The sequence below is a fragment of the Bison bison genome, unplaced genomic scaffold, assembly GCF_000754665.1.
Source record: "Bison bison bison isolate TAMUID 2011002044 unplaced genomic scaffold, Bison_UMD1.0 scf7180017864519, whole genome shotgun sequence".
Classification (NCBI taxonomy): domain Eukaryota; kingdom Metazoa; phylum Chordata; class Mammalia; order Artiodactyla; family Bovidae; genus Bison; species Bison bison.
Genome location: NW_011495072.1, coordinates 4950442 through 4963807, shown reverse-complemented (window position 1 = coordinate 4963807; position 13366 = coordinate 4950442). Strand labels below are relative to the sequence as shown.

The following is a 13366-nucleotide window of genomic DNA, read 5'->3' as shown; positions in this document are numbered from 1 at the left end:
AAACACCAGAAATAGAGCCAAATCATCTTCCCAGGAAATGCCGATCGTAAGTGGGAATGGTCTGGGGCTCAGTGGGGATTCTGACTGGAGTGAGAGAGACTTTACAGCACCCTCCCAGAGCTCAGCTCTAGGATCGCCTAAACACATGTGCACACGCACACACCTGCAGGTACAGACAGATGCCCGGCCTCCAACGTGTTATTGCTTGCCCCCCCAAACCTGACTTATCTTTACTCAGTACAGGCAGATGCTCCATGGAGACAGGCTCAGAGATAAAGATACAAGGATTCCTGTGGCTGACACACCTGCCCAGCAAAGGTGTGTAGATGATCAAGACAATTCAGGTGGAGCTGGAAAGACACCCGGTGCTCTTGTGTTTGAAAGACCCTTTCAGTGGTTTGGTAGCCTACCCCTTGTCTCCTGTTTCTTTTAGACATGGTGAACTGATGGTCTTCACCACTGTGTGGAGGGGGGGCTCTCCCATAGGTACTTGGCACGTCCTTGACATCACAGCAGTTAACACTCTGGGGATGAACGTTTGGGTACCAGTGCAGTGAGGCAGCCATACTGGGCTCATAGCTCTGCATTCTGGAAAGTGCTGTATGGCAGCATTTTTGCTGGACTTCTCTACGTAGTCCAGGCTCAGGCACCTTCCCAGAGCAGTCATTCAGGACCAGTGATTTTTACAAAAGCTGTGCAACAGGCCTTGCTCCCTCAACAAGGACCAGCATGATGCGCAGCCCACGTTGAGTTGATAGGGTCAGCTTTCCATTGGCCCCTTACTTGACAGCATATAGAAAGCTCTTGGCTCTGCACCCAGTGCAGAGTGTCCTGAGTCCCACTCCCAGCCTCATCCACTTAATGCTGTTTTATTGTAGAAGCCACACTGTACACTGTATAGCTAAGCATTGCACTCACACGGCTCCCATTATCAGGCCCTCGCCGTATACAGGGCATTTCACAAACAGGGCGATTTCCAAGTTATCCCACCTACCTCCTCCCTGAGCAGCATTTGGGTGGGAGAACCTTGAGCAGTTTCTTGCATCCTAATCAGCTGGGGGTGCTGATGAAAAGGGCAGATTCCTGTTGTCTCTCTGTTCCAGACTGTTTCTCTGGGGGTGGGGCCAGCGAATCTGTACTTAATCTGCACCTCAGGTGGCTTGTCTGTACATTCACATCTTGAAAAGCGCTGGTTTAGGGTTTCGGTCTTGGAGGATGAGAAACCTTCCGGGGGTTATCAGGTAATAGTTGCTATCTGGTTTAGCTCTGCTGTTGCCAGGGGAATTGTAGAGATTGCCTCTCCTTTGGGAACTGTTGGGCCCTTTAAAAACCAGACTAGGCCCACTGGGGTCAGGTCGAGGGATGGCTGGCCCCCAGGAGGGTGTTTCCAACCCTGAGTGGTTCCCTGCCTGCTTCTGGCCCTAGTAGTGTTCAGGCTGCAGGAATTGGCACACAGTGAAAGAATTTTGATTGCCGGTGGAATTTGTGCTGTCACAGGATTTGACCTGTGGGCCCAGTGAATAGATCAATGGGTCAGGGGAGCACGTGACTTGGCAAATGGCAGGACAGTGATAGATGTGAGAGCAGTTGGGGAAAGTGGGGACAGAGGGAGGAGAGGAGGTGCCTCGGTCTGGCCTGGCTGAGGTGGGGCCCTGGGGAGCAGTGATTCCAGACTTAGTCTAAACAGCTCATTCTAAGACTGACCAGACACATGGGAAATCGCTCCCAAATCGCTTATTGTTTCTCACTGTGAGTCCTTTTGAAGTGGTTGTCTTTGGCAGGCCAGAGTGTTGGGCACACTGCTTTGTGTTCTCCAAGGTCAGGGTCCAGTCATGACTTCTAGAAGTAGCTTCAAAGGCAGATTCCGCAGTTCTGGTAGTTCAAGTTCAGGGTGTGAGAATGAGCATTGGGAATACTTAGGCTACAAAATCTTCCATTTGCTCTTCAAATGGTGCAGCATAGTGGGTCTGAATCAAGAGAGTGGGTCCACACCCTACTCTGCCCCTTATTCTAACTCTGGGGAGTCACTCAAGCTCCATAAGCCTCAGTTTCCTCATATATAAGATGGGAACAATAATACCACATAGAGTTATTATTGGGATTGAACAAGTTTCATATAATAAAGCACTTGGTAAGGTACTCTTTGGGGTCTCTGGGTGGCGCAGTGGTAAAGAATCCACCTGCCATTGCAGGAGACGCAGGAGACATGGGTCGATCCCTGGGTCGGGAAGATCCCCTGGAATAGGAAATGGCAACCCACTCCAGTATTCTTGCCTGGAGAATTCCATGGACAGAAGAGCCTGGTGGGTTACAGTCCATAGGGCCATAAGAGTTTGACATGACTGAGAAAGTGCTCTGCGCATTGGGGTGGGGAGCAGAGTGAGTAACAGTGAGACACATCTCTGCATAAACAAACAAAATCTCTTAGCCATTTCCCTAGTTGCCCAGTTAGAATAAAACATCAGTGTTGATGAGAACACATCTCTTTCTGGACTCTTATTTAGCAGTAGATTGTAATGATAGATTTGGAGAAGGAAATGGCAACCCACTCCAGTGTTCTTGCCTGGAGAATCCCAGGGACGGGGGAGCCTGGTGGACTGCTGTCTATGGGGTCACACAGAGTCGGACACGACTGAAGCAACTTAGCAGCAGCAGCAGCAGTAATGATAGATTATGCCTTAGGGATTAGAGATGCTGTCACTGAAAGCGTCTCTGGGACGGCTGGAGCCTCCCTCCCCTTCGAAGGAATTAACCAGGGCTTATCCTAGGGAGGTATGGATAAGACAGAAGTCTGACCACAGGAAGTCTGCATGTGATTCTGTTAGCTAAGTAGGTTAATAGGAGAAAGACTGTGCAAGGTAAGAGGGGTTGATTGTATGTTAAAAGCTTCTTTTTCATCTTTCTCCAAGGAATGCATATTCTGCTTCACCAAATCAAGTCACCATTCTTTGCCAAGTGCTGATGGTAACAGCAATAATTATAGCTTTTGTTAATATTATTGCTACTATGTATTATTTCACATCCCAGTATCTATGTGGTGTGATTATTATCCCCATTTCATAGATGGTAAAACTGAGGTTTTCAGAGGTTTGTTGATTAAAACACACAGCGTGGGGGCTATGAGTTCACTTTTATTTGGGGCTTCCTGAGAACTAACGCACAGAAGACAGCATCTCAGACAGCTCTGAGGAACTGCTCCGAAGAGGTGGTGGGGGCTGGGGGGTGAGCATGTATATGACTTGACGAAGGGGGTCCATGCAATTAAGCCCACATCTTGGTAGAAGGTTGCTGCTGGTCATGAGGAGCAAATGATCTCTTAATGATTTTAGTGCTTTTCTAAGTATGAAAAGATGTGAGAAATTGGGTTCATAAAACTTTCTCCTGAAAATATCTTGTCTGAAGTCCTGTTCTGCCAGTTTTCCCCGAGGATAGATGGTCTCATTCCTACTTTCTGCCCTGAACTCCCTTCAAGGTCTTCAAGGTCACCGACTGCCGGGGCTCGTGACTTTACGCTTTGAGCCGCTCGTGAGACACTTTCCTTCGTTGGCAGGTTGAACTTGTGCAAGCTCGCGCATCACGTAGGACAGAACCAAAATCTGACTGTGCGTCTCTGCAGTGTGTATGCTATACTCCTGTTCTCCCCGGAAACCTTGGGGAGGACGACACCCGGGTAAAGAACGGGGGACTGACGTCAGGGCGACCCGTAGGACAGAAGTCGAGGGAGCTTGTTCTTGGTCACTGAGGGGCTCCTTTGGTAGGGTTCCTGGGTGGACCATTCACAGTTGGGCTTGGGGGTACCAGTCTTCATCGATGGTTAGTGCCCAGGTCATGACTCGCACAGTGGTTAATTCCTTTCGTAATTTCAGCGTTGACCCACAGCAGAGTGCTTTCCTAGTCACCCTAGAAGACCACGCAGGAAGTTCATCTGGGGTAAAATGATGCAGCAGCCTGCTTTCCTTAGAGAAAAGGTGCATGCACACACACACACACACGCTCATGTGTGTACCTCTTGGTGTCATTTGTCCCGGCTTTTGTCTGTTTCTGTAGGTGCCTTGAGTCCATCTAGAACCTATGAGAATGACTTTTAGTTTTGAATTTGTAGGAAAGAGAAATAAGTGATTCTCTTGGTTTAGAATCTCCTTTCTTCTCTTGTCCAAAGGTGTAGGGTTGACAGTGTGTCCCAGATTTTTTTGGGCAGACCGAAGCTTAGGTATTTTGCTGTGTTGTCCCAATAAAATAATGTCCTAGAAAATAAGTTGAGGCAAATTATAATCAAATCAAATCAGTAATCTTACCGTGAAATGGGCCTTATCTACAGAAATTCTAAAATTCACAATATTAGACTTTGAAAAAATATGACCACTGTTGAGAGAGAAGGAGTGACAGTCTTTGTTTTGGGTCTTAGAGTGCCAGAAAGAAAATAGTTAAGTAGGGAATAAAGATCAACTTATTCCTCACAGTGGGGGCGGCAGTGGGTGGGGATTGGCACAGTGTGTGTGTGTGTGTGTGCAGAATTTTCGTAAATTCAAGATAAAATTCATAACATGTTTTGATGAGGGTTAATTAATGTGATATAAATGTGCTAGTTGATTATCTTTCGTGTTTTTTCAGGGAAAGAAATAGAGAGAGGCACAAGTCACCCCGGAATAAAGATGGCAGAGGGTCAGAAAAATCTGTCACCATTCAAGCTCCCACTGGAGAGCCCCTGTTGGCAAATGATTCTGCTCGGACAGAGGAAGCTCAGGTAAGGATCAAAGGCAGTCTGTAAGTACACTGCCGCTTGATCAGGCTTCTTTTCTGTAAATGTTTTCCTAAGTCTTGTTGCCACAGGTTCTCTTGGGTTTTTATCTTTATTTTTCTAGCATGTTAATTAGTTTATCTATGTCCCGTGGTTTCTTGTTGGTCTAAGAACAGCCTGTCCTGCTATTGGCCAGCTTGAGGATTATTCTGAAGTGTGATTGGTTGGCTTGCTTGGAATGGTGTTGAAAAGAAGCCAGCAAGGGCCGATGACAGGACGGAGATGGCAAAGTTGCAGGCTGTGGGCTCTGGAGACTCATTGCAAAGCAGAACAGTATAGAAGAGAAGGAAGCTCGCTCTCCAGAGCCCCTAAGTCATGTTGGGAAGAGGAGCAGAGAAGTTAGGACAGCCCAGATGGAGCCTCACCAACCCAGAGGCCACACACTTAGATGCCTGTTAGGGAAATAGAAGTGAGTGAAATAGGCCCTGGGTTACACAGAAGAGCAAGAATATATCAGGCTAGCTTGGGGATAAATAGCAATCTGTGTGGTACATTAACGTCAGGGCTGTAGCATGGAGTGATGGAGTCTGGCACCTGGAGAATGTTTCTTCTGTCAAAGGAGTGGCAGCTTCTCAGCTGTGAATGCTTATTACTGTGCAAGAATGCAGGAATTCAGTGTTCCTGGGTCTTGCAATATTTAAGAAAAGCTGGAAATTAGGATTTAATGTGAAATCACCTAATTTTTAAGATTTTTTTTTCTGATGTGGACTATTTTTAAAGTTTTTTTTATTGAATTTGTCTTGATGCTGTTTCTGCTTTATGTTTTGGTTTTTTGGCCACAAGGCATATGGGATCCTAGCTACCAAAACAGGGGTCAAAGCTGTACCTCTTGTGTTAGAATGCGAGGTCTTACCTACTGGACTGCCAGGGAAGTCCCCAAATCACCCACTTTTAAAGTATTGTCTATTTATTAATTTTTAAAAAGAAAACATTGTGTTCTTCTCTCTGGGTTCCAACTGTCTCACAGTCCTGCTGCTGCTGCTGCTGCTAAGTCGCTTCAGTCGTGTCCGACTCTGTGTGACCCCAGAGACAGCAGCCCACCAGGCTCCCCCGTCCCTGGGATTCTCCAGGCAAGAACGCTGGAGTGGGTTGCCATTTCCTTCTCCAATGCATGAAAGTGAAAAGTCAAAGTGAAGTCGCTCAGTCGCGTCTGACTCTTAGCGACCCCATGGACTACAGCCTACCAGGCTCCTCTGTCCATGGGATTTTCCAGCCAAGAGTACTGGAGTGGGTTGCCATTGCCTTCTCCGGTCTCACAGTCCAGTTGATTTAAATAAACATCTGAGTTATACTCAGAAACATGTTTGCATACTCTCCTGAAGTATATGCATGACCAGCTTTGGCCCCAAATAAACGAATGGGTGCCTGCACAGCAAGATACAGATAAGCATATATCTGTACGTTCTTACAAGTACAGACAGATATGCATTGGTAAGCAGATATATGGACTGAAATTGGAATTCTTCAGAGCACACGAGATGCTGTTAGAAGCCAAAGCTGCAGTTGTGGTTGAATGTGACGTTTGTTCAGTGATAAGTAAATGACTTTAGTCCTGACTGTTGCACTTCCTGCCTTGGCTCTGGGACAGTCATAGGGATGGAGAGCCAGAGGGCCAGAGGAATGGTTGAATGGATTGGGCTAGTCTTAAGATTGGACCACCCTTAAGTGCTACAGGGGTCAGTTTCTTCTTGGATGAATTCACGGGTGCTGGTGGTCTACTGTGAAGGCAGTTCATTTGTCATGTCTACATCTTGTAGCTTTCTCTAAAGTTACATTCAGGGAAAAGCACTGAAGTGGACATTTGGAGGCTGTACTTCTCAGCACCTATGTGACTTTGGGCATGTCCAACCGTTCTGGGCCTCATTTTCTTCACTGAAAATCTAGGGGATTGAGTTAGAGGGTCTGAGATCCTTTCTATTCTGAGAACCTCAAGCTTGGGAAGACCTTGGACATCTTCATTTTGGGGCACAAGTGTGCACACATTATTAAAATGGACAGGGGATTTAGTTAGCAACTCTTTGGCAGGAAAAAGGATGAGTAACCAAATCAGCAATATCAGCCAAATAACCACAACACTAGTGATAATTATTTCATTACTCATCATCAACTGAATATTAGGCCCAGTGCAAAACATGGGATCCAATGTTTGCTGTCACTAAGAGTGTAACAAAATAACGTATTGTACTAAACTGTTGGCTTCCCAGGTGGCTCAGTGGTAAAGAACTCACCTGCAATGCAGGAGATGCAGGTTTGATCCCTGGGTCAGGAATATCCCCTGGAGAAGGAAATGGCAACCCACTCTAGTATTCTTGCTGGAAAATCCCATGGACAGAGGAGCCTGGTGGGCTACAGTCTATGGGGTCGCAACTAAACAACAACAGACTCACCTTAGGTTAAAGCAAGTTGTCCGTCTTTGAATGTGTAGCCATTTCTTCCCATGCTTGCGATTTTTTTCTTTTTACAGAATTGAAGTAAATTTACCCAGAGATATGAACAGATCTTAAGTGTATAATTCAAGAAGTTGTAACAGCTGAATAAGTCCATATAACCCGCACTGCTATTAAAATGTATATTTCTATCACTCTAGAAAGTTCTCTTATGTTTTCCCAGTCAATCCCTGCCCCCAGCCCCCTCTAAGGCAAGCCTTGCTTTCATTCAATCACTATAGATTAGTTTTGCCTGTTTTAGAATTTAATGTAATTGGAATCATATTTTTTTTGTTTTGGACCTTTTTTCACTCAGCATCATAACTTTGAGATTTATCCATGTTTTGCTATATTTCAGCAAGAGTGTTCTAGTGTATGCATATACCACAATTTGTTATCCATTCTTCTTCCTATGGATAGACATTTGAGTTGCATCATTTTGGGCTATTATGAAAATAAAACTATTAAGAACATTCTTGTGCAAACCTTTTTGTGGACATATGTTTTCATTTATTTGGGGTAAAAGCTTGGAAGTGGAATTACTGGGGCTGTCCAGTTAAGTGTAAAGTCACGTTTGTATGAGACTACCAGACCAGTTTTCAAGAGTGATTGTACCACCTGTACTTCCACCAGCAATGAGAGAACAGTGGTTGCTTCTGGCTGTTATCTTAAATAACAACTTCTCTCTTAGTACATGATACTTGTAACTTTCTGAGGCAAAGAACTATCTGTTCATAGGTTCAGATCTTTATTGACACCACTATTGCTTCTTTCTGTAGCCTATGCATCTCATGAATCATATTTATTTATTGTTGTTAGATTTGAGGTTATCATTTAGCTGTGAGATCTCTAGCTTGCCGATTCAGCTATTAACTTAGACTAGATTTTTTGAAATTGGAATCTTAGGCATTAATTTCACCCAGCTTACCACCATATCTGACTGTTTTTTCCAATTTAAATCATATACACAAATTTCTGAGGCAAACCCCTTTGGACCCAGTGTGGCTTTTCATTGTCTTCTTGCTCTGTTGTTGCTTTGGAATGGAGTCGTCATTGCCAGAGAAATAGCAAAACTGTTTAAAACCCTGACAACTGGATCATGTTAAGTGAGAAGACAATTGCTCCAAACAACCACAGACTCTAAAAAGCAAGCGAAAGCAAGATAGTAAAAGACACACATTCTAGTAATCTTGGTATTTTGTAAAGTTTATTTTTATTTATTTACTTATTTGGCTGCACTGGGTCTTAGTCACAGCACACGGATCTTCCATCTTTGCCTCGGCCGGCATGATCTTTAGTTGTGGCGTGTGGGATCTAGTTTCCTGACCAGGGATTGAACCTGGGCCTCCTGCATTGGGAGCATAGAGTCTTAGCCACTGGACCACCAGGGAAGTCTCAGTCTCAGTATTTTTATACCTTTGATGCTCAATTTGTCACAGGAACTCATGTTTAAGAAGGAATTTTTGAGCTGTCTGGGCCATCGATACTAGAATCTGTTTTGCTTGTTCAATGAGAAATATCAGAGAGTGCTTGATACCTACTAAATGGGTCTTAAAAACATTATGGAGGTTTAAAAAAATGTGTGTACCAACTATAGGCGGGCTTTGATTGGTACATAACCATGTAAGTTCCCTCCTGTGCAAGATCTCTACTCCTCAGAGCTCCTAGAGGGCACAGACTACTATTACTCCCCACTTCTGAGAGAGAGACTTTGTAAGCCTTTATAGCCCAGTCGTGAATCAAGAAGGAAATGCAGAAGGTCTTCTCCTTGGGCTGTAGGTGAACTTGCACACAATTTTCTAACAGCAGATTGTCTATCACCGAGCCTCTCAGGAATTCCAACACAGTGGATGATAGTCACTGTTGTAATAATAAATACCCAACAAACAGGTTAAGTTATGTTTTTTTCTGTTGGAAAAGGTAAATATATGGTATAGTTTGCAAAACTTCAAGAAAAATTGTCATAGTTAAAGCATTCCTCTATTTAAAGAGTTAAGCCTTCATTTCCCGGAAAGCCTATGTGTGTATCAGCTTCATTTCCCAGGAAGCCCACACATGTGGATTGTGGTCGAAGAAGGTGGGCTCTCCTGTTCCCCATGCTTCTGTGGGCTTTGTGGCTTTAACCTGCAGTGTGCCATGTGGTTGTCGGTCCTCACTGTTCTCTCCCCATCAGGATGACAACTGGGGCGAGACCACCACGGCCATCACTGGCACCTCGGAGCACAGCATCTCACAGGAGGACATTGCCCGCATCAGCAAGGACATGGAGGACAGCGTGGGGCTGGACTGTAGGCGCTACCTGGGGCTCACCGTGGCTGCGGTGCTCGGACTCCTGGTCTTCCTCACCCCCATTGCCTTTATTCTGCTGCCCCCCATCTTGTGGCGGGACGAGCTGGAGCCTTGCGGCACCATCTGCGAGGGACTCTTCATCTCCGTGGCATTCAAGCTCCTCATTCTGCTCATCGGGACCTGGGCGCTGTTTTTCCGCAAGCAGAGAGCTGACATGCCGCGGATCTTCGTGTTCCGTGCCCTGCTGTTGGTCCTCATCTTTCTCTTCGTGGTCTCCTATTGGCTTTTTTACGGGGTCCGCATTTTGGACTCGCGGGACCGAAATTACCAGGGCATCGTGCAATATGCCGTCTCTCTCGTGGACGCGCTCCTCTTCATCCACTACCTGGCCGTCGTCCTGCTAGAGCTCAGACAGCTGCAGCCCATGTTCACGCTGCAGGTGGTCCGCTCCACCGACGGCGAGTCCCGCTTCTACAGCTTGGGACACCTGAGGTGAGGGGGCTCTTCCTCCTTTCCGGGGGCGGAAAGGACCACTGCTGTTTTGCTAGAAGACAGTTAAGTCTACAGCAAGTGAGGGATGTTGCCAGGTGCCAAGAGCAAGACCAGGGTCTGACTCTTTTTTTTCAGATTTTGGGAGGAGCTGTGTGTGTATATGTGTGTGTGGAGGGGGAAATTCACGTACATTGACTTTGCTGAATTCTGGATGGCATGTCACAGGGACTGGCTGTCTTCCAGGTTGGAGTTTTGTTGGGCCTGTTTCCAAAATTGTTCACAGCTCTTAAGAATGATGGAGAAAGGAAGCCTTAGTGATGGCTGCTGACCCTGCCCCCAAAATCAGCCTGTGAATGATGGAGTGATCAACAGTTTTGTTCATAATGGTACATCTGGTTTACCGTGTTGTCCCAGTGGAATTATTAATCATTCCTTTCTCCCCCACTCTCAGAGGTTTTCTGATTTGGGCAATAAATTATATGGTCACCCTAGTGACCTTCCAGTAAAGAATCAGGTGTAGATTAGAGACTCTAAACTTGTAAGAGTTGAAAATGTATACATGAGAAAAAACTAGAAATACTTTAAGATGTCATATTTGAAATCTATACACAAAATCTAATTATTTTGTGATTAACAAAAAGAGTGATCATTATTTATTGTATTCAGTATTTTGTTCTGCTTTGTTTTTATTTACCTTGAGATAAGCACATCATATAGATTGTCTTCATAAAGCTCATCTGTATTTCAGATGAGGAAACAGGGCTTTAGGGGTTTTAAGTAATTAATACAAAAGAACATGGCTAGCTTTGTGCAGAATCTAGCAGACCCCATGAAGCCAGGCCTGAGTTAATGTCCTCATTGTAGCATTTCTCACTTTGTGTCACTGGCCTATTCTTCTGTTTTCTTCCACCAACTGTGGGCTCCAGAGGACAGGTGCTGCATTTTACTCCTCTTTGCATCCTCAGTGCCTGACCTAGAGCATGGCACACGGTTGGCACCCAGGTGGTTACAGGTGAGAGAACAATCTGAGATGTCTGACATTGTCTTCTCACGGGGCTCTCCTGCCTCCTCGGGCAATATATGTCAATGTGTGTATCTGCTTGGCATATGGTATGTGCTTTGTTGATGGTAGCTATCATTGCTGTGATACTGCAGAGCAGCCAAGATGGCAAGGGCACCTTAGTGGGGATCAGAACAATGGGCTTTGTCATGTTTTTGGCTGGGGCTGGGGGAGGTGGCCTAACTCTGGTTTGGAGTCAGTTATACTGCCAAACCATCTCGGTATTGGCATGGATCTGTCATTTCTGTGGCTCAGCTCATACCACCCGAGGACTGGGTGGTTTAGCAGTCGAGGACTGTGCCACCTTGACCAGTCCTTGAAGGGAATCAGTGTCTGATTCCCATGCTTGGTGCTGCAAAGCCAGGTGTATTGAGTCCTTTGTGGGTGCCCGTGGGGCTCTGAAGGCAAGTAAGTCACTGCTGCTTATTCATCTCAGACAGCTTTTTCCCCCAATATTTTACATTGGAGAACGACCAGCAGGCTTGTATTAAATGTCTGCTGTGTGCAGAGCTCCAGAGGCACAGGGTCGCTGCCTCCCAGCTTTGTCCCAAAACTCCTTGGAGACAGACCAGTGGACAGTTGCTGACACAGGCCTTGGAATGGGTGGGAACCCAAGAGGAGGAGGGCACTTCAGACAGTGACAGCAATAAAGCCCAACCCCACATCTGTCTCAGGAATGGACAGGTTTAGCCCGAATCAGGAGGGTGGAGAGAAATCTAGCTCTGGTTACAGAGAGAGAAGTGACATTTGGAACTCTGTCAATGTCAGTAGCTAGGACACTGGCCCATAGTGAGTCTGCCATGGTTTTGAGTTTTGGCTCAGCCCTAGCTGTGTGAATCCCACCTGCAAGGGTGGAAAAGGGAAGGGTGACTTCTCACTTTAAGTGGTCCATGCAGTGGGGCTGACTTCCTCCAGGGGCTTCCATGCTCCAACACTGCTTGCTCTGCATGCTGGGCCAGGGTGGGAGCGGGGAGGGGACACATAAAATGGCCCCAGGATGCGTGCCGTGGTATGTTCAGACAGTCGTGAGTGGTGCTGGTTCCTTACCACAGGGTGCACTGGCCAGAGATGCCCTCACCCGGGAGGCAGGCTGGGTGTTCTCTGTGGCCCAGGGCTTATCATAGACGCCTCAGAGTTGTCCTCACCATGACCGACAGCTGCCCCGTCCATACTGGCTAACCCTGAAGCCTCTTTCCCCAGCTCGCCCAGGAGACAGAAGGTGGCCTGGGCTGGCCCTGTATCTTCCTTCTGACTCCTCCTCAGGACCATAGGTTTTCCTCCTCTCCTGCTTTCATAAGGACCCCCTTGTCCCTTGTGTGGAGACCCTGGTTGTGGGGTGGAAAGATGGCCAGGGAAGGAGAGGCATCTTCACTCACAGAGCCCTCAGGTGGGCCTGGCTGCCCATGAGACAGTCAGGCTGTGAGACCTGGGACAGATTTGGCATCCATCTCTCCCTGCTGGCCTGAGCGCGCCTGTCACCTGCCGAGCCCTGGGCTAAATCTGGTCTAAACCCAGCAGCGGCTGGAAGAGTCACTGGGCCAGAAATAGAACTTCTGAGCTCTTTTGTAAAGTGTAGAAAAAGACAGGAGGGAAAAGGGAATTGGCATAGACAAAGAGCAGGTCCTGGGGAGCAGAATAGCGGGTCGTCAAAATCAGGAATCAGGATGGTCCGCCCTCTGTTATGTAAGTTCCTCCCCCAGCAGCGACCTGTTGGGCTGAGGAGCAGAGTGATGGCAGGGTCTTTTGTTGCTTTGTTTTCAGGCACTTTTATAGAGTCAGCTGAGGTATTTTTGAAAACAGAAGAATGCCTCATCTTTAGTGTCTTAAAGAAAATCCCTGTTTCCTTAGCTCTCATAAAAGTTACTTTTAGGAGCCTTGCTTGTTGGCTGGAATGGCTTTTGGGGGCTTATTTGAAAACTTTCAGAAACGGAAAAGGTTCCTGTTGTGCAAAGTGAAATACCAAAGGAGATTAAGATACTTCTAACCTTTGCCCAGTGCTGCAGGGGCTTTTCAGATGTCTCCCTTTCCCCTCCTTGCTGCCACTGGGGTGGGGGCAGGTGCTGTGGTGGTGTTACCCTTTATAGTTGAGGGCCCCAAGCCATAGGTTAGGGCCATACTTGAGGCCTCAAGGGACCAACGTGTTCCTGTGCCTCACACCCCGTCCCCATGTTCTCCACGGCATCCTGTGGTTTCAGCACATTGTAATTCTACACACATGCTTCACATGTTTTCCTGGCCACATTCTCACAGTGAGTTGCTCACTTTTCCAGGATTTCACCAAACACTTTTTTTTTTTTTTTT

At 46.6% G+C, this 13366-nt stretch overlaps 1 protein-coding gene across 2 annotated transcripts in view; it reads left to right on the top strand.

Moving 5' to 3' along the window:
• Positions 1-13366, top strand: part of VANGL1 (VANGL planar cell polarity protein 1) — a 56808-nt gene that overhangs the window by 13942 nt on the left and 29500 nt on the right. For both annotated transcript variants that reach the window (XM_010830741.1, XM_010830740.1), the window contains exons 3-4: positions 4612-4744; positions 9398-10005. In XM_010830741.1, the coding sequence (XP_010829043.1) occupies positions 4612-4744; positions 9398-10005 (741 nt within the window). The remainder of the gene's footprint in view (positions 1-4611; positions 4745-9397; positions 10006-13366) is intronic.